Source organism: Vidua chalybeata, chromosome 1 (genome assembly GCF_026979565.1).
Source record: "Vidua chalybeata isolate OUT-0048 chromosome 1, bVidCha1 merged haplotype, whole genome shotgun sequence".
Taxonomy (NCBI): Eukaryota; Metazoa; Chordata; class Aves; order Passeriformes; family Viduidae; genus Vidua; species Vidua chalybeata.
In genome coordinates, this window is record NC_071530.1 from 91221697 (window position 1) to 91243186 (window position 21490).

Genomic DNA, 21490 nt, shown 5'->3' on the forward strand with positions numbered 1-21490 from the left:
TTGGCATCAAGCAGGAATTTTGGTTTAGATAGGGGAGGTTGTTTCATTGTTGTTGGTTGGACCACCATAAGTTCTAGAAGTACTTTGCTTTTTCTTTTCATGTGTTGGGCCTGGGGTACTTTTTCAAGCTTTCCAATGGAAAAGGCTAGTGGGATTTTATCTCCAGGCACCTATGCTTCCCTTCTAGATTGGTGAATGTACAAATGGGAAGCTTACCTGTGTTGTCAAGTAAGCTTTCCAGTAGAATATATAGACGGTATATAGATCTATAGATTTCTGGTAAGAATTAGTTATCAGCTATTGGTTTCTTTCTGAGATAGCTATTTACATGGTTAATTTGGAAAAGAAACATGATTCTTTTTCCTTTTTTTTTTTTCTTTTAACAATGCCTGCATAACTTATGGTAGACCACATCTTATCATGAGAAAATAAAACTAAGAAAGGAATATTGCACTCCAGATAAAACCAGAGAGTGATTATCTCCTTGTGAACTCAGAGCAAATTACTAAGAGCAACAAGGATGTAATTTTATCCAGTTTAGTCATCAAATGAGACACAAAATTATTGTATGTATTACTTGTAGTATGGTGTGGTATTCTTGAGACAGTGTTATTCTTACACAGGCTTATTGTTACTATATCCTTGAGCTTGCAAAAGACAAAATTAATGATACACACTGTCAATTCTTTGCTCAGATATGGCAGTGTGGAGGAAGTCTTGAGATCCATCCTTGCTCCCATGTAGGTCATGTTTTCCCCAAACAAGCTCCATATTCACGGGCCAAAGCTTTGGCAAACAGTGTGCGTGCAGCTGAAGTGTGGATGGATGAATATAAACAACTTTATTACCACCGAAACCCACATGCTCGCCTGGTGAGTTCAACTCCATTGTTCCTGGAATTTCAGTAGAATTTGTTTTCAACCTACTATTGACTAAGCTAATATTTAACATGAAGTGCCTTTTATGTTTATTTCTTATTCCTTCTGAAACTTTTTCCCAGACATAGAATAAGTGTATAATTTTTAATTCTCTGGAAAAAAAAATTTAAATTCTGCAAGAGTACAAGATGTCCCAATCTATGTCAATAATAAGTGAATAAATGAAAGAGTAATGTGAAGCGGGGTAACCAAAGCAAGGAGGAGTTGTTTAGCCTAAAATGTGCACTTCTGTGAAATGGATGATACAGGACTCTCAATAAGAATTGCACAATTAATGAATGCAAATCAACGAGTTTCAGTAGACAGGAGACCTTCAGGTAAACAGCATGGTAATAATATTTAGCAAAATTACCTGTCTTGTGATAATTGTAAAACTTTGGACTGTTGTAAAGCAAAATAGATTTTTCTGTTTGATTTACTGCTGCACCATGTTCAGTTAAAAAAAAAAAATGGAAACCAAAATCAATATTGAAAAGATTAAATTAATTAAAATCGGTCATGGCAACTCAATGAAAATGTTCCTAATAAAATGTTTCAAGTATCAGTTCTGTTGGTTTTGGAGGTTCTTTTAAGTTGATGCTTTTATTTTTCTTGAAATGAAAATACAAGATCACTGTTTGCAGAATTTTTCAGGAGATTATTACTGTAAAAACTGAGTATGTCAAAACAGTAAAGCAGTGTGCAAATTCATAACTTGGACATCTTTATTGTGAGGGGCCTGAAGGCTGGAAAACAGTAACACTGAAATGTTCTCACAGTGTCTAGAAATTAATTAAATGAACCTCTGTCGCAAGGTCCGAAATTCAGGCCCCAAAGAAATCATTGTCTGCTGTTGCTTGTTTCTGGAGGTGCCTGATCTCCCCAGCATGATCTCTTTGCATGAAAAGTTTTCTAAACACTGCCTTTTCGGTTTTGTGCCTGGGATGGGCTGCTGGGCATCAGCCTCTGGCTGCACTGGATCAGACCTGAGGGATCAGTGTGGGGCACAGGGAGCCCCCCACTCATTTGAGTGGCTGACCCCAATAGTTGCAGCAGGAAAAAACTGGCCTTGAAAACATGAGGCTTTTAAAAGATACGCTGGAGGATGCTAGAGAAGATGAATTTGGTTAGCTTTCATCTTGTGTTTGTTTGGATTAAATTGGGTAATTAGATCATTATAGTCCACACATTTGTAATAATTGGTTTACTTTAATGTCATAAAAGCCATTTAGGTTTTTATTATCGGAGTCTGACTTGGAGGGAAATATGGGATTCACCCATAGGCAACACCAGGCTGATTTCAGCTTGTCATACACAAAAAGAGCAATAAATGCTGACAATTTTTCTTATAAAGTGCTGGACATCTTACATCTGTAATGACAGAGCTATAACTTTAAAGGATATTTGTGTGTTAGTACTGGAAGTTTCATGTATTGGCTTATTGTAACACAGTGGCTATAAGCTGAAACTCATGCGGGTTATTTTTCTCCATATCAAAGCTGCTGCTGATAAGCTTTGCTTTCCATAATGCTCTGTGCACCACTTGTTACAGCAGTTGAGTTCAGACCTTTTTACTTCATCAAACCCAAATATTCAGTTCCATAGCATAACAGGAAAATGATTGATGCTATGGCTGCAAAAATTGGTTCCATGAAGTTTCACTTCAAGATTAATGTTCAGACCTCAGAGCTAATATGTCACGCTGTTTGTTTATTCAAACAGGCACCTCTGCCTCTGTTTTACATCTGCTTTGTGCTTTCAGTGGTATTTCCACAGTTTTGAGAAATGCAAATACATTTGTGGTTTGATGAAAGACTGCATCAAGTGACCTGTAAAAATCTGGGGGCTGCAAACGCTCTCTCATGCCTGACTATCTGAAATCCCTAGTCAATATGAAGATAGGTTTTTGAAGACAGATATAAGAAGATGTGGACTCTGCTCCAATCCATACACACAGAAAAGTCTGCAATGAAAGCTTTTCTCTGGAGGTTTAAGATTTCATAGTCCCCACCCCCCCAAAATGGTGAAGTTCAAAGGATGCATTAGCAGATTGTACAAATTTCATCACTTAAGTGTAAAACTGTACCAGTAATTTTCAAGTGGATAGTGGTATAATTTAAAATCCTAAAGAATCATTCACTGTTTTGGAGATTTTCAGTTATCTATCTAAAGGAAGTCTCATTTTCCAATACGCCTTCTCAGTCTCCAGCAATCTGTATTCAACGGCTTCCTCACTTGCAGATTCAGGGAGTTTTCTTAGACAAACTGTCTTCCAGAATATTTTAAAGTTTTACTTGCACAGTTCCAATTCTTTTTTGTCAGCATTTAACAAATGTAAGGATAATGAAATCAAATCCAGCACCCAAACATGGTGATTTTTCCTGGCTAGAAGTCTTACTCATCACTGTAGCATACGGTTCCTAATAATTTATACAGATAATTTAAAAGAAAGCATCTGTTCTGGATTTTTTAAAATCTTTTTAATCTTCTTTTTCTTTCCTTCTTTTCTTCTTCCTTTTTTTTTTTTTTTTTTAGGAACCATATGGAGATGTGACAGAAAGGAGACTTCTACGAGAGAAGCTGAAATGTAAGGACTTCAAATGGTTTTTGGAGAACGTGTATCCAGAACTTCACGTACCCGAGGACAGACCAGGCTTCTTTGGAATGGTATGTGGCTCCTGAGAAGGAGGCCTGCTTGCAGTTCTCTGAGCTCTCCTACTAAGTCAGTGTGAAGGTGTTTTTGTGCCTAAATCAGTTTGGGATTTTGGTAGAATTCAGTTAAAACTGGTAGGCTTCAAAATATGGTATCTGTCAGAATCTTTATTTAAGGGAATATGAAGGAGTTCTGTGACAGAGTAGGAGAACAGGTAACATTGCTGTGAATTACTCCTTCTAAGTGACATCTTGGGATTGTTAAAGGCAGCAAAGGATGAGATTTTTATTTCTTGAAATGTTGTGTAACAAAAAAAGAGAACACTAAAGTGTTTTATTTTACTTGTTGAATTGAAAAGAAAAAGAGTGTGCTTTGAAACATATGTTCATACATTTTATCTGATGAAAACTATGATGTTCTGATGTTAGGAAAGAGAGTTGGTGCTAAGTGCTTCCAGATCATAGGGGATTCTCTATATTAAACCAACATGTTAATTTTTAATCTGGAGGTTGCTTTAGACCAGCAAGGGCACAGGCAATGAGTTCAATAATATCAGAAACCTCTTCTCTTTTAAGAGTTGACAGCTCTTTATGCTTTTTGCAGCTTACAAATAAATATAAACTATAGCTCTGTGTATATTACATTACTGTAATCTCATCTGGAAGGGATGAAGGCAGAGATGATGCAGCAAATAGCTGTTTCCTCTGAAAAATCACCTGCTGCATGTTAGGAACACAAAACTGCACTTTTCCACCAGGCAAAGATGTATCAAATACCTTCTTAATTATAAAATGCTGCATTGACTTAAAAGTACTTTTGCTGGTAACTCAATCACTCTGCAGATCCAGCTACTCTGCATTCCCACGCTGCATCATCACATCCAGCCTTTGTCTTGCTGCTATCTGCCCTTCCCCAAGTCACTCAACCTCTGCTGAATTTCCTTCAGGAAAAGAAAAAAAATCTGATCTCTGTGGACATACAAAACATTCAGGAAACAAGTCTCCCTGCAGTCTGCACTAATAGCTTCGTAACTGGTTGAATGAAAAAGATCCTAATGTGGAAATGCTGTGGTTTCCCCTGGGGAGCTGTGGGAGTTCCCATGGGGAGGGCAACAGTTGTCAGAAAAGCCCATAGGAGCCTCTGGGAGAATTGCCACCCTCCTCCATTTGTCTTGGAGCTTGCAGGAGAGGTGGTATCTCTGTGTGATCACTGGCATGAAAGGTCTTACGCACCATTATCCGGTACCTTGAACAGTACCTGGTTCAACATTGGTTCTGTTTTTGCTCTTTTCTGCTGGATTGCTCCTGACAAAGTCTGAGACAGTTGAAGCAGTAAGGTATTATAAGATTTACCTTCCAGGAGCATTTCAGGAATTTTATCCTTTCCTTCACCTCCATCCTTCTCCCTCCAAAAGAAAGGGTTAGACTGGTGCCAGTGATAGTGAAGAGAAGGGATTTGTGCAGTTTCTTTTATGATTTAATTGTCGTCTTCAGGCAAGGAGTTGACAGTACCTAGAAATAATAACTTGTTCAGAGCTGCTTGAAGTATCTAGAGTGTAATTTAGGTGTGCTCTATATATTTCTCTAAAAACAATTCATAAATGCTGTCATCTAGTTGTGAGCATAATGAGAATACACCATTTTTGGGGGGGAGGAAGAATTTAAAATGTGATGGAAATATGGTTGTGCTCTGAGAAGTTGAGAGTACAGAAACGACACCTACTGATTCAGCTGATTTGTGGATATTGAGTCCCATCTGCTAGCTTCAATGAATCACTGATGGTGTTCTTTACTCCCGCCTTAGCTGTGTAGGGCTTTTCAGGTTCACAAAAATACTGTATGTAGAAGTGTCAGCTTTGATAACAGCTCAGCTTAGTGTGAGGTTATTTAATTGTTCAAAGAGAATACAAGGGAATATGGAGATTTTTACCACCCTTAAAAATCTTCTTACTTTTATACTGGAGTTGAAAATATTTCTAAGATTACCTATAAGTCAGCCATGTGTTATTCAAATGGAGTAAAGAATTATTGAGCAGCATTCAGTGCTGTGCACTGACAAGCAGCTTCTTACACTACATTTTTTTTTCTTGATACATAGATAAAAATATCCATACTATGCTTGGTTATCTAAAAATTTAACTGACTCAAACTTTACTTAAACATGCTGAATTATGAACCTTTTTGCCTGAGATATGATTGCATTCCTGCAAAGTGCCTGAGACCTATAAAAGAGATAAATATCTTCTTGCTTCTCCTTGGGCTTCATGCAGCTTTGGAACTTTGTGGGACATAAGCCTTCTGACTTGAATAATTTCTTTGAGAGGCAGGAGGAAGTGAAGCTGATAGACACTCAGTGGGTTAAAATAATATGATGTCAGCACTTCTGGAAAGGCTGATAATACCTTTTAGGCTCTTGTGTAACACACTGAAGTCTCTTTTTCTGTCATAGACTCTGATTTGGCCATCCAAATCAGTGCATCCTTGAGCATGCACTTATGGCAGAATACCTACTAGTAGGTAGGTGTGAAATTGTAACGAGACTTGAGCCCCAGCTCTGCACAGATTGCCCACCTAGACAGCAGAGACTCGGTCAGCTTACAAATCCTAACTGCCCTGGGAAGGGATGGTGTGGGTGTCTGTAGGCAGAGCTTTGAGCCAGCTGGCGTGCTCAGTATTAGTGTGGTGACATCGCTGCATTGTGCATCTGGATGAGGATAGAGGAGCTGGGCAGCTCTGTGATCTTTTCATGTTACCAGTGACTGTGGAAAGGTACGGCTGCAAAGCAAGGGAGTAGTCAGGGATTTTCTCTTTTCTGAGGCATGTATTAAGTATGGCTAGCATTGAGGTGCATATCTGGGGATAAAGATTATGGTCAGTCAGTGAATTTGGCTTTAAATTTGACATCAAGATTGCTTTTAAAAAACTGTGATGACACAAAAATCAGGATTTTACTCTAATTTCTGTAAGTTTGATCACTTAGCAGTGAGACCATACTATGTTCTGACATAAGTTTTTCTTTGTTCTTCTCAGTTTCTAGCTGATATTTCTTTCAGCTGAATGTAAAGCAACGAAGCTGATAGATACCTTTGTGTTGTGACTTTCTATTTGGTCTCTCTTTCTGTCTTCTATCTGTAATGGCATTTGTCACTGACTGAGTCAGTTGGGAAATCAAAAACTTGAAATTTTCTTTTGACGCCTTCCTTCCCCATTTTCCTCCAAGACCATCTCATCTTCATTTTCAAGTGCTCAGTCATAATTTTCTTTTAATTTAGACTAGGTATAATCTTTAAAAAAAATTGGAAGGAAGATTTTAAACTATGCCTTTAAAACTATGAAGAATTTTGTTTTGCTGCAGCATGAAAGAGACCATTATTTAAATTATCTGAAGAACACATGATATATATGGACAGGCTTGCAGAAGAAGAGAGCTATGTGGTTTAAGTTACGTAATCAAAGATATTATTATATGTCTGGTGCTTCAAGTTCTCAGAGGTATCAGGGTCCCTTCTTTAGGGTATACCGCTAAAACTGTATTATAATTCAGTTTGTAGAACTGTCACTTGAGGTTGAATTGGTAGCCAAGTTTAGGACTGACCTTCAGAAGGTTTTAGTAATCAGTGTTATATGCCCTTTCCAGCATTGCGCTTAAGAAGTTAACAGGTGATATGAAAATAGCATTCACTCAGTAGAATCATTCCCTGTGACTGCTTGGATTACCTTTGAGGTAAAAGCTGATGTTTGATCAGTACTAGTGAAGCTGTTTGGGTTGCTGCAAATTCATATCTTACTGCATCCCACAGTATCATCTGTCCATATCACTAATAGATCAGCACCACTGCCACTAGCAGAATAAAGTGGATTCTGATCTATTTTGTGGATGTAGAGAAAGGTTGGCAGTGCTCCATTGGCCATACTTATCAACTAAAGTAATGAAGTTGTAATGCCAAAAATCTGTTATTGATGGTTTGTTTACAATGGACTTTATCAAACTAAGAATTGTTAATAGAATGCCATCTGTATTGTGTAGTTATATGCAAGTGTCCAGATATTAGGAAACAATAGATCTCCTAGCAGTAAGGGTTAAGGTCTGTGGTGAATATCTTGGTAGCTGGTGTTTATTACCTATCTCAGCCTCCAAACAGTGGTAACTAAATGGCATGTACAGTGACACCAACAATGTTTCAATAGGAGGCAAGTGCTGTAAAAAAGCACTGCCAATCGTCCTGTGTGAGTACATTGTTTTGAGAGCTGAACGATTTGTTTCAATAGCAAGGTGATCAACATTTTTTCTTGCTTCTGTTTCTCTAATGCAGCATTCTGCAAAAGAACTAAGGTAAGTCACAGAGAAAATTTTGTTCTTGTTGCATGACTTGTTTATGGTGGATGTGGGAATAAACATAGGTTCAGAAATGAGTGGATGATCACCGTTTTGATAGAGCTCTTGCATTCTTGCACATAAAAGATACTTAAACTGTATATTCTCATTTAACAAGAGAAAAATATTTCACAAATTCTCTCATACTTTTTTTCTGCCTTGGAACAGAGGGTAGGTTTATATGGGTTTTTTGGGGTTTTTTTAATAAATGGTGCTGCAGTCAGATTTTCAAATTTTTCTGTGTCATTTCAGATCTGGTAATTTAAAAGCTTAGAATATACTATTCCCACTAATTAGGTCTTGAATACCTGTTGGGCTTCCTGATGAAGTGTGGGCATATCTACCAATGTCTGACAAAATAAAAGAACCAGGTGAACCATATGGACCATGTACGTATAGGAAGATGTCGGCATGTATCACAAGCATTTGTGCATGAAAGAGAAAAAGGAGAAAACATACATGGTAACATCCTGGAGCACAGCCTCATTTTCAAACCATCTGAAATGAAGCTTAAGTTTAGTAAGCTTTTACACATCTTTTTGCTGTGTGTATTTGGGCATTGAGTAACATGCATACGAGAGTTACACTAGTTCTGGTGGTGCAGGGCATTTTTGAACAGATTGTTTAAAATTTCCCAAAAGGGAGCTCACACTTGAACATGTGCCAGGGGCTGATGACAAAGAGCGCTAGTGAAGTCTTTGGGTTGCCTGGAAGGGCACCATGGATAAGGGCTTTGCTGCCCTTGGAGCCAGTAGACAGTCAGGCAGAGTCATATGTTATTAAACCTACTAATGGGAGACACTTTGGTCCTGAAGACAGCTGCTGACAATAGCAATTGTAGAGATAAAATTACCATTTTGAGTGTTATGACTTTTAAGTTGATATTTCCTGATGTAGAATGTAGAAACATGAGAAGCTTATTTGGTTTATGTAGTTCCATGGTCGTGTTAAAAATAGTCTGTGTAAGACACTTCTCTTTCCTGTTTTTCTAAGTGTAATTCTTGGCTCCCATTAGGAAGGTAAACAAAATGTTTTCTTTTGACTGTTCAAGAAGAGTTGCAGTGGTCGAATGTGAGAGTGAGCACAAAGTAGTGAAAAGAAGGTGTTGGGTAGCACTAAAAGTAGAAGCTGGCAAAGCAAACATATGTAGAACACAAGTATTTAATTTTCCAACTTGTGTGGTTTGCTCTGTGGTGGGTTTAGGCCCTGCAGGGTTTGTCTTGTTTGTTTAGTTTTAGCCGCCTGCAATCCCTATGTGTCCACTCATTTTCCACATTAAGAACTCAGGATATGATTATCATGACTAGAGAAGAGCAGTGAAATTACACCTTGCTGAACTAACTCTTCTGAGATTTACTCTGCCTATTCTTTTTGTCTGTGATATAATTACACTCAGTAACAGGGGCATTCAGCTTCTTGTTTACAGAACCTATTGTGCTCTGTGTGTTTTCAAATTTGGTTATGTGGCTAATACCAGGAATCAGTGGTTATGTGATTGTTTAATTTTTTTTAGTTACTTTTGCCTCCTGAATACTAAATACAAATGCTTGTTAACCAGCCTGTTGTTTTTAAAATTAGCTAACTTAATATTTTAAATTTTATCTAGAAGTTATGCACCTCTTCTGTCAGAGATCAGCAACATGAATAAAAAGCATTTAATGTCACACCTAGTGTCTCTTTCCAAAGATATATTTTGCCCACTTTCAAGATTTCTGATCCTAAAATCTGTCTGCTTGTTCTGCCTCAAGAGGGTACTGGAGAGCTTTTGAGAACAAATCCTCCTAACATTTCCCATTTGACAAACTGAGAAAAGTATGTAGTCATTTTTTCATAAGAAAATTGAACAAGTAGATCCTAGGGGAAAAAGGCATGGCAGACTCTTTTGTTCTGCATGAGTTGCTGGCTTGTTGGGTTTCAACACACTTTTTCATAGTTTCTACCCACTTCCTTTGCAAATACATTGGAACACAGTGTCATTCCTAGGGGAAGTCATCGTGTCTGGCTGCTTCAATGCTCAAAGGCAAGATGGTCCAGTTTTATTTGATATTAGTCTGAGAGATGTTACCATTGCATCCCTTTGATCTATTCCAGTTGCTTTGCACTAGCTTTGGGATGGATCTCAGAGCCCAGCAGGATGGGTGTAGAGTGACTACAGAATATGTTCCTTACTTTAGACTAATATTTTAAAATATTCTTTTGTTTTGATTAGCTGAAGAATAGAGGAATGGAAAACTTCTGCTTTGATTATAACCCTACAAATGAACATCAAGTAACTGGACAGAGGGTCATACTTTACCCATGCCATGGCATGGGACAAAATCAGGTAAGAATAATGTTTTATTTTTATTTACACTAACACTTAGGGTTGTAATGTAAGGAAGTATGGTAAAGTCATTGCAATAGGGCTGAGAGAATGTGTTGCCACAGTAAGGTGATCTTAGTTCGCGTTTTGATTCTTGCACTAAATGCTTTTTATTTTGATGTATCTTCAGGTCAGATTTTCTTCATTCTGAGGATGTGTCTACCCAGCCCGGGGAACTCATGCATACCTTTATTATGCCTTTCCACAGAGGTCATTAGCAGGGGTTAATAGCACATCAGTGCAGCTACAGTGCTCATCTCCAAAACCCCTCTGAGCTTTTGTCTGTCCATGCCTCTAAAGCCCTTAATCTTAATAACATTGGAAACCTCACCTAGTTCCACCCAAGTCTGTCATCATATCTCTTCCTTGTGGTGCTTGTCCAACTACCCAAGAGGTTTTAGACCACATCTTCTCCTGGCCTTCTACAGAAATGTCCTCCTTGCTTGGGCTCCACATTCCAGGAGAGCAGGGGTTCTCTTTAACACTGTCATTCTTGCTGTCTTGTTTTTAACTTATGAAGCTAAAAATGCTGTTTTCTTTCTCCATGTTGACTGAAACTGTGTGCAGCAATTGTTAGTTTTGATGCCTATAAGCCTCTCTGCATAATGCCATGGTAAAAGTGTTGTGGGGCACTGTGTGCTAAGCTAGAATGGCTGTTTTTACATAGTGTTGAGTGACCATCTTCCAAAATTGAAGTTTGATGTTTGATATGGGGCATGTACTTGCCTGGCTATCTTGGTTTTTGGCTTCTAACTCAGATTAAGCACAGTACTTGAGATATGGTCTCATCAGTGCCAAATACCAAAGGTCTTGTGAGACCTTATGTACACATCGTGAGGTGTGAGACCTCACCCTGTGACAGCTTGGGTGGCTTGACTGTTTAGGTCCTTTTTTAATGAAATGAATCCAAATATTCAGTTAGTATTGTTTGGAAAAAGGGAAAACAAAGTTTGAAAAGAAAACAGAGATGTTACAATTAAGCAGTGTATCTGCTATCGTTCTGAACTTTGCTTTAAAAAAAAAACATAAAAGCTCTAGGAGTGTATAACAAGTCTGTATTAAGGAGAAAGCTTCTAATATGAATTGCACTTTACATGAGAAAGGGGAAAGAGAAAGCAATGTACCTCAGATCTTAAAAGGAAATAGATTTGTTTCTGATAGCAAGTTTATTATTTGCCTTAAGTATTATAACTATTATTTAGTATTATTTATTAGCTCATGTCTGGTTTATGTCTTAAGTTTTGTAATATTTCTGTCCTTAAGGCCAAGATGCAGAGGAAGGCAGGGAAGAATCTTGTACCATAAAAGCGAAAGGATCTCAATACTGGCAGATATATGCCAATTATGCTGAGCCCCAACTCACCCCTTTTACTCCCTCAGTTCAGATTCTTGCCCAAGTTAAGAATACTTCTATAGATCTATAGAGAAAAGAAATTAGTAATCACATAACCCAGTCAAGTCACTTTCTTATAAGTAACATTGATTGCTTTTGTAGTTTAAGAAATATTTAATATATAGGATTACATGCTAACATGACAAAGGTATTTATAGATTTATTTTTTTCCTTGTAATGCAGATTACAGAGAGGAGAGGGCTTGCATTTTTTTTTTATTTCTCTGAGCAAAAAGAGTTAGCTTAAATTTTATCCCTTCCCCCAAGAAAGAATAAAGTAAGATAAAAGGTGAAAGCAAATGTACAATTCAGAGACGAATTGTCATGAGATGACATTTTTACAGTTATCCTTTGTTTAGCTAGCACTAAGAGATTAACTGAATTTACTGCAAGATATCACATCACTGGGTATTAATGCTCTTCCATCTCTGCTGATGGTGCGGTGCATCCGTGTACCTGCAGTAGCAGGCACTGGGCTGAAAGCAGCGACACTCTGGGAACTGTGCAAACTGCTCCCTCTGCTGGCATCCAAGCAGGAGGAGGAAGGAGAAATGGAGACACCACCTGACTGCAGTATAAACCAATAAAGGAAAATATGAGATGATTCGAGAGAACTGCAGAGGCTGAGGAGGGAAGGCCAAACACAGGAAATGGGTAAAACAAGATTAGTGAAATGGGCAAAAGGCATGGGAGGGCTGGCAGGAGCCAGGGAGAAAGGGCCAAGGTGGCAAAGTAGTTTGCGACAGAGGTTGAGCAACAGGTGATGAGCAGGGCATGTGTGATAGAGGAAAGAGTAGGACAGGGACTGAACCAAGCAGAGTTATTGGAGAACATTTTAGGGGAAAGGGGCAGGGTTACTGAATGTGGGAACTGAGCTACCAGCTGGCAAAGGGGAGCGTGAGTAGGGTGATAGGTAGTTGCAAGAGAACAAGTGGACAGCAGGAAGAGTTGTGGGTGGGGGAACAGGAAGACTAAAATAAGACAAGATGTAGAAACACAAGTGAGGTGGGAAATGAAGTTGAGGCTGCTGGACTTGCAGCTCCCTTTTCTGGCTCACAAATAGCTGTGAAACCTACCAGCAGGACATTTCTCTCCATTTTTTTCCCATCCCAACACCTTCTTGACAGTCAGTCTGAAAAGGTAGCAGGCTGTTCCTTGTGGTATGAATTCTTTGGCAGGTGACACTGTCAGGATCAAAACAGTCAAATCTTCTACATTTACATCCATCGCTGTCTGCTGGTGAAATGATCATGGCAAAGTTTGGTCATCCTCTAGTATCAACAAGCACGGAGTCTCAGAGATGTTTACTGACAGCAGGCAGCCTTTAACTTCTCTTTGGCCCCTTGGAAGGGAATCCACCATCCTAATCCCAAACTCTCCCTGACTTTTTTCTGTGAGTTTGTTCTCATCACTCCACTCATTGCCTATATAGAGTTTTAGCAGTAAGCCCTCATTCCAAGCTTTGCTCCCATTTCCTGTCCCACACCATAGGCAGGTGGCTGTTTATGTAGGGGACAACTGCAAAACTCTTTTCACTGATAACAAGTCTCCACTTAGTGACCTCTGAATATCTGTGTGCACTGTGCCGAGAGGAGAGAGCACTGTGCTCGTGGTTATTTGTAAGGTCCAGCACCTGCTCCTCTTTTACGTCTCAGTGAATAAAACCACTCTCAGAAAACTAAAGTTCTTGGTAGTTTATTGGTGTTCTTTCTTGAATCCACGGTCTAATTAAAAAGGTTTCTTTTACTCCTTTTGTGTGAGTATAAGAAAACTAACTGGAGGGTTTTTTTTTTAATTAGCATGTTGCTTATCACAGGAAAGTGAGGATAATACTGCAGTGTTAAGAGTTGAGTGTATATGGAAGAGAGGCAGGAAATACACAAAACACTGGCTACTGATCTCTGGTACCTCAGGCTGCTTATGTTTTGTGGGAGTATCTGCCCCACAGAGGGGAATGAATGGCTTTGAAGCTCAACACCAGTAAAGCCCTTTGCCCTTCTGGGTATGGCTGGGAAGCAGTACAGAGGGCACTAATGTGTGATGGGAAGAAATCAACCTGATATGATAAGAGGATGGGAACACACTGACTGACAGAGTTCTTCCCAGAATTCCCATTTGAAGCTGATACATTTGACATAAACAGTGAGAGGGAAACAAAGAAGTTAGCAAAGCCCTTGGGTTTTCAGAAAGAAAGAGTATCAGACCTGGTAACCTCTCTACTGGTTCTACCCATCAAGTGCAAACTTTCTCCTGCATGCTGAACAACAGTAGCCAGGCACAGAGAAGGATGAGAGTGTGTTTCAGGGTCCAGTGAGGGAGCCAAAATCTGCTGCTGGCCTTAGTACCAGAGAGACACTGATGCAGCTGAGGCATATCCTGTTGATTGTCCAGAAGCCAGAAACACTGGGAAAAAGGCCACATCAAGTTTGCCAATAGCACTTAAGGGAATCTACTGATTCTCAGAAGAAAAGAAATGCAGTAAGGCTACTAGTTATTGGGCCATGGATTAGTTTGAAAATGCTTCATTTCTGCTGACAGAATGCAAGAAAAGAGAACTAAAAAACACTTTACCTTTTGAGGAGGAAGATATTTATTTCCTGTATTACTAGAGCTTGGAAAAGATTACGCCTGAAGTATTTATTCAGTTTGAAGTAGTGTAGGGTAATGAACTGATTATGTTCATTGGGCAAGAAGGCAGGAGTGCTTAGTTGTTAGTACTATAACCCCATTCCTTAAAGTTATCCAGAAATTAACCATTTTACTTGCTCTTTGGAATCTGGTACAAGTCCTTGAGAGACCATTCAGGAAAGATATCAGTAGTAAGAAGTGCTCTGATCTAGTGGCTGCTCCATTTATTCTTGACGCATCTGGTACAGTCAGCAGCTTGCAGGCTTTCACTTATAATACAAATTGCTAAGGAGTTATTATATCTAATAAATCCCCTAACGAGCAAGGCTCTAAATATGGTTTTGTGAAAGTGGCAGCTGTAAAAAGTGTCCCTCCACACACAACTGAGCAGAACTGAGGCTTTTTCTTTATTCACAAGCCATAGGATTAAAATGCATGTCCCTGTAGCTCACTGTGGCGCCCAAAGTAGCAGGTTTTCCATGTGTTAATCAGATACTGAATCTGGGAATAAAGCTTAAAGGCCAGGGAGTAGCTGCTGCCTGTTAGGGTAAATCATAATAATAGGACTAATATTCACACAATTTACTTTTGTTATGATCAGATTTTTTTTTGCATAAGGCAAATGTAAAGGTAGTGCAACCTACATTGTAGGAACAGATCTTAGCAATAGGTTTCAAGGGAAAATCATGGTCTTCGGGGTCTTATGTCAGCAGGGAGACTTCAAACCTGATGTTGCTTCCTCCAAACACTCATTTCCCTTTGTGGCTTACCACAAATGAATGGTAGAAAAAAGGTGAATTCTGGTGGGAGGGGGTCAGTCACATCATTGCAAAAAAGCCATGAGGCTCCACAGGGTGATGCAGTGGGCAGCACCGGTTGGTGTATGGCTGTGATGGCCACCTTGACAGAGAAATTCCTGACTGTGATAATAGGAGGGGCAGATTTCATGAAACAACTATTATCAGTGTAGTCTAGATCAGAGCTCTTACACTTGGAAATGGATGGCTGAAGATTTTGTAATAGCACAGTCCTGTTTATACTGAAACTCCATTTCCAACTCCTCATCAAGGTTATTAGCCCTGGTGGTTGTTAAGGATGTTTTTGTGGTAAGTTCTAGTATGTACATTTCTGAATTGGTACAGGCCCCTTCACAAAGCCTTACAGTCTCCAGGGGGGAAACAAAACAGAAGAGGATTCTTTCTCTCCCTTATCCTTTTATTGGTCTCTGCTAATGCGGCTGTTCTATGGGTAATAAGCAATTTTCTGATGTTTATAAAACTCTCCTCTACTTTATTGAGTATAATCTAAATCAGATCTAAACACACATCCATGCACTATAGTCATCTAAATTATTTATAAGCTTACTAAATACAAACAACTCTCCAACTCTGCCACTCTTTAATGAAGTCGAAAAGTTGGCAAATGTCCATGATAAGTATAAAATTTTAAGTAAGACTTCAACCATAACTGCCACAGAAGCCAGGAGTTTCAGAGCATGTTTATTACACTTCTGTAGAATATCATGCAACAAGCAAAGACAGTCAATTGTCTTTAAGGAAATTGTTTTCATTTTTAAAAGCAGCTGTACCTATTTTGCTTCAAATACTGTTACAGCTTTATAGAACAAAATGCTTATCACTATGCATCCTTAGTACTGGAAATGACCATTATAACTGGACCAAACTGAATTTGAACTATGCAGTGAGGAACTCCTTAGCTAAAAGTAATATTACTCTGTGATGACTGAATTAAGGCACAATGTCAGGCCAGAAACTTAAGTTTCACATTCTAGGCCAGAGGGGCCTAGAATGTGAAACTTAAATATTGCAGTTGAATTTCATAAATTCTTTAACGCTAGAATGCCTGTTTTCCAGGACATTTAAGTGCTACAAGAGTAAAGCAATGCTGTGATGAGATTGATTTTCTGTAAAATAATAAGCAGTAGAAGTTAAGGACCCTTGAATATTTCTGGCAGAATTTCCCTTCACAGCAGCAACTTTTATTTGTGAGACTGATTATAGTCTCTTAGTATATGCTTCTTTATAAATACTCTCTGTGTACAAATGAAATGACTGCTGCCCTTTGTTTCTTCTCTTGGGTTTGTAGTTTTTCGAGTACACATCCCATAATGAAATTCGTTACAACACACGACAGCCAGAAGTCTGCGCAGCAGTCGATTCAGGGACTGACTACTTGACAATGTACTTGTGTCAAGAAAATGCCCACAGTGTTCCTGAAAACCAGAAGTTTATTTTCAGAGAGGTAAGAGTGCCTGCTTGGGTTTGGGTTTGTTTGTGTTTTTTGGGAGTGGGTTGAAGGAGAATTGTTGAATTTTTAAAATTTTTGTCTTACTGCATACACATTGTGCAGGCCACAACGCTGGCACAGGTCTCTGGGATAAATAGGCTGTCTTGGCTTCTAATATCTGAACACAGAAACAGGGTAGCAGGCAAAGAGTATTCCAGTCATAAAGAACAAGAAGATGAGAGGAAGGAAAGTACCCTTGTTAACATCAAGGAGGTTGGGAACATTCTCTCTTGCATGTCACCCCTACTGTCTTCTCATGAGACTGAGGTGCTTCAATATAACCCTTCCCCAGCCAGTCATATGGCTGGCCTACTTCTGCTCTCTTTTCATTGACTTATTTCCCAGTATTTATATTACCATATATCCCCAATACTTCACACACCACCATTACTTTGTGCTCTTTCCTGCTTTTAAGCAGCTGCCTCTACATGATATTAGAAAAGCTTGTGTTTAGTAGTTTTGAATCTGTAAAGAAGCTCCTGGATGCCTGAGAGAAAATAAGCTGGATGAAAAATGATGGCCTTGGTCAGGTTCTGGAGTGTTGTTATTTGGCTAAGGGAAAAGGTCACATAATATATCAAAATGGTATATTTACATAATGTGTCTGCATAATGCATCTAATCTCTACAGGCTCCATGGCTGACAAATGTCACACTTCGATACTACCACCAGTGATAGGTAGCAGGGTAAACTCTAAAAAAATAAGATGGAAGTTATTATCCATTCCCTAAATCTAGTCCAGACTGAAGCTCTCACAGTCATATTACTAAATAAAAATGTTTAAAAGGTTGACTTTATAAATGATGTTTCATTTTTAATATCGTCTTTTAACAAAACTGCTCAGTCATAAACATTAATCCCTAAGATGACATATATTGAAGGATCTTCAGTCACTTTAAGAAGTAATCGAGAAACCTGAAATTTTCAAATTGAGAAAATGAAAAAAATTGAAAAAGTTATGGAATACATCTGTTTCCACTGTATTCCTAACCATTAATTTTAGCATCTGAGACTTCAGGAATTACTTAAATGTTCTTTCTCATGATCACTTTGTGCCTGTGTGTGATTTGAATGTACTGCTCTGCTCCAATTCCTTTTCTGCTGCTGCACTAAATCAAAACCACTGGTCTCCACCTTTCAAGGCGAGTGATGGGTGAGGTGTCAGCATCTCATTTCTTTTGCTTTGTGCATAGTAGTGTCAGACAGCTGTCCTTATGGATGGAGCATAATCAAAGATTTGAACAGCTTTCCCAGCAGCTTGGCAAAAATTGAGTTCTTGCGAACAGAGTCAAAAATGAGTGAGATGGATACTGATTAATCCACTCAAAAATTTGAATTATTGTGATGGAAGCAAGAAAGTAATTCTGCAGCTGAATCTGTCAGCAAGTCTGTAACAAGCACATGCTGCTGGGCATCAGGAGCTGCAGCTCAGGATGCAATTAAGTGCAACATTCCTGATGAGGGAAGGAGCAGACTTCCACAGGAGTCAGGGCTATGGACAGAAACAAGGCATTGCCATTTTGCTCTCAAAGTTGCCAGCAGCCTTGAGAATGCTTGCATGTGGGAGTGTCACCCAGGCCAAGGGGATGGCCTCAGAGCAGGGCAGTCCTCCACGTCTGGCTACGCTGCCGTTTTGCAGCTCACTGTCCTAGCTGACAGTGCTCCTGGATTGGAACAAGAGACTTGAACTGGAGATAAACATTAAAAAAAGACCTGAGGTCTCAAAATGTGTTCTTTAGGGAATTTGACTGTGGAGGTCTGTCAGACCTTACACCTCTGAGGCAGCTGTACTGCCTTTCAGCAAAGCAAGTGAACTCCCCACAAATCAGCAGGCAAGGGGCACACTTAGATATTTTTGCTTTTTCCACCAAAAATAAGAAGAGACAGGAGAATTTTTTGCTAAAATAGTTCCAACATTTATGCTTAATGAACAATAGTTACCTTTTACGTACAAGATATGCAATAAATTGATACATTTGGGTAATGCTTGTGCCTGGCTTAGTTATTTTCTGCCATATTCTGGTCCAGTAACAAAAGGCAATGAAAGCAAATGTTAGCACATCCTTTACAGGCTGAGATGCCACTTCATGAGTCACTCTAAGCAATGCTGATGTCAGTTTATGTAAGTTTAAAAGCAGGATCTTTTGATAAAGTTTCAGACATCTTCAAATTAGGCTTTACTGCACAACCCCATTGGAAGGATATGTGAGATTTGTTGCGAATGTTTTCTGTTACTTTAAAACACAATGATATGTCTGCAATTTTTGAGACCTGAAAAGCTAACTTAATTTCTGTCTTTTTTGTAGGATGGTACCTTGTTTCACCCACAAACCCAGAAGTGCATACAAGCTGAGGCAAACGCTTACAGTGGGAACCCAGCACCATTGTTACGGCCTTGTAGCAACTCGGACTACCAAAAATGGTTCTTCAAAGAAAGAAGTTGATCCAGATGTTGTCTAGGATATAGCTGAATACAAAAAAAAAGTGCTCTTTCCAGTCAGCAGTTAGTCAGCCTTTTGAAAATCTCATAAGTGATATATTTTTGTATGGAAAGAACTGTAATTAGTTGACAAGCCTTGGATCTCGTTTCCTGGAGCTTTAGAAGGCACTAAGTATTGAGAGCTTCATAAAGTGCCACAGAATCTGCTCCTTTTTATTTAGCAGCTACACAACTGCTTCTGAAGAGTCTTAGGTTTTTTTTGCAAGTGACATTTTTTTAATCTACTGTGTGGAAGTAAGGCAGTCAAAAAAATTGCACTAATGTTAATCTGCCAATAACTTAAAATGTTTATTTTTCTACTAAAACATTCTGCAGTTGGGTCTTTTAACAGATAGTAGTTAAAAATTATTCTTGTCTTTTAAATACTAAGAAGGTAAATGTAGGCCATATTCTGCCCTAAGTGACTACCACAAAGCCCTCACTGAAGACAGTGTGGATTTACACATAAAGGCAGAGTATGTCTGCATGTTTTTGCACAAATAGCAATCTAGATGCATACAAATTGCACATGCTTGACAATAGTATACCTTAAATGGTCTGACAATTTTAGATGTTCATGGCACTTGACAAGTTTCTAATCATGCTTAAGATTGGTTTGGGAGTAAAATGGGGATTTTTCTCATCTTTCTTAAAGGCACAAGGCAACAATATTAAAGGTGATGCTTTGGGAAAAGCTATTTAGATTCATATGGGCCCAGCTATGTGGCTGTGTCTTAGAATGCAAAACCAACTTTATGTGGATTTTCAATGTTCATAAAACTTTCAAGATAAGACCTACCAATAATTCTTTTGTAAAAATTTCAAAATTACAATTAGAGAAAATGAGTCTTAAAATTTAAGTATTTAAATGATTCATGTAAAAACTATTATATCTTAAAAAATGGTTTTGCAACTGATTTCTGTGAAATTCAGCTAATACTAATAGAAAAATTATTGTCTTTGGAGTATAACTTGCATTTTTTTCTGGGAGCTCCTTTTAGATGAGTTGACCCTGCATGTGGTCCTGTTGAAAATAGGGGGTGTAACCTGCAGCAGTACAGGATGGTTTGTGCCCTGGAGTGTGGGATCTGCCTTGCCCAATCAGCCGAGGACTGTGTGTATAGCAATGTACATGGCCACTGACCATCAGCATCACCATGTTGATTGGAAGGGTTTCAGCTCGTAAGAAGAGTTTCTTTCCCTGTCAGATGAAGGAATGCTTATGTGTAGAAGGATGAAAATGTCAACCTTTTTCCCCCCAGAAGTCTGGGCATCTGTTTTGATTAGTTTGGTGTGTGTTTTGTTATTTGCTTTTGTTCATGTTTTCTATAAAAAACGTACAGCCTTTGAATCCCCCTAAGCTCATGCCATTTTGGCATACCTATTTATATGATTGGGGTGTAGGGGGAGGGTTTCTGCCTGTAGGAGATATGTGTATAGTTCTTACAAGATCTTTCTTACCCATGTAGATAGAACGTTTTTGTGAGCACCTTTGAAGTTTTGTCTCTGTGGGCTGGACTGATGAAACTGATGTTGGAATTAATAAAATATTTTGTGATTCAGTAGAATGGGAAATGTCTTATCAACTATTTTTTCTTCTTGTGGTCAGTGGTTTTCATTTAATAATTTTGCTGATCTCTTAGGCCCAGATCCCTACAGCACTTGGGAGAAGACAGCTTTATTTTATGGTGTCTCAAGTTCTGTTTCCTGAACTCAGTAATGCTTCTGTTCACCTGGTAGCAGCAATGGCTTATACTTTGTGGAGCCACAAATCAAAAGTGAGTGGCTGCATGAGAGAACAGCAAGGATTTTCTATTAATTTCTGCTTTGTGTTCTTGACCGCTGATTGAACAATGTTAGTAGCTGATAAAAGCCCAGCTACTAGAATCGCAGCCAAAGCTCTCAGTGTCCTCCATTCTCAGTTAGGTTTTCTTAGTCTTGGGATTTCAAGGTTTCGTCATCAGATGATGGTGGTATGCAAGTGAAACTTAGTAAGTGGAAATTATTTTCTATACATCTTTTCACTTTGCCCTTGTTTAGAGGGAAGTATTGATGTTTTTGGCTTCCTGCAGCTAAGATGTTTTCATGTATGCCAGCAAACCTGCCAGCCTGGCTTGCATATTTGCTAGACAAACACACTTGAGTTCAAAAGCAAACACCAAACATTAGCAATGCCACCAGCTTTCTCCCTCTGTGTTGGCCTTTTAGTCCCTCTGCTTACAATTTTTTATTCCTTGATAGCCTTTTCTTCTTCTCAACTCACTGGAGTAGTATTAATGCCTGGCTTCAGGTTTGGAGGGTGAAGGACTCCATCAAGCATCTGAGTCATGAAGCACATCTTCAGACCTCCTTTAACATTTCCAGACTTCCTTTTGCGG

General features: G+C 38.9%; 1 protein-coding gene across 1 annotated transcript in view; it reads left to right on the top strand.

Annotated features, from left to right (window-relative positions):
* The window catches only part of GALNT12 (polypeptide N-acetylgalactosaminyltransferase 12), a 46469-nt gene extending 25794 nt beyond the window's left edge, over positions 1-20675 (top strand). The window contains exons 6-10 of the mRNA XM_053944189.1: positions 696-872; positions 3453-3584; positions 10154-10267; positions 16433-16588; positions 18940-20675. Of these exons, the coding sequence (XP_053800164.1) occupies positions 696-872; positions 3453-3584; positions 10154-10267; positions 16433-16588; positions 18940-19077 (717 nt within the window). The 3' untranslated portion in view covers positions 19078-20675. The remainder of the gene's footprint in view (positions 1-695; positions 873-3452; positions 3585-10153; positions 10268-16432; positions 16589-18939) is intronic.
* The last annotated feature ends 815 nt before the right edge of the window (positions 20676-21490 follow it).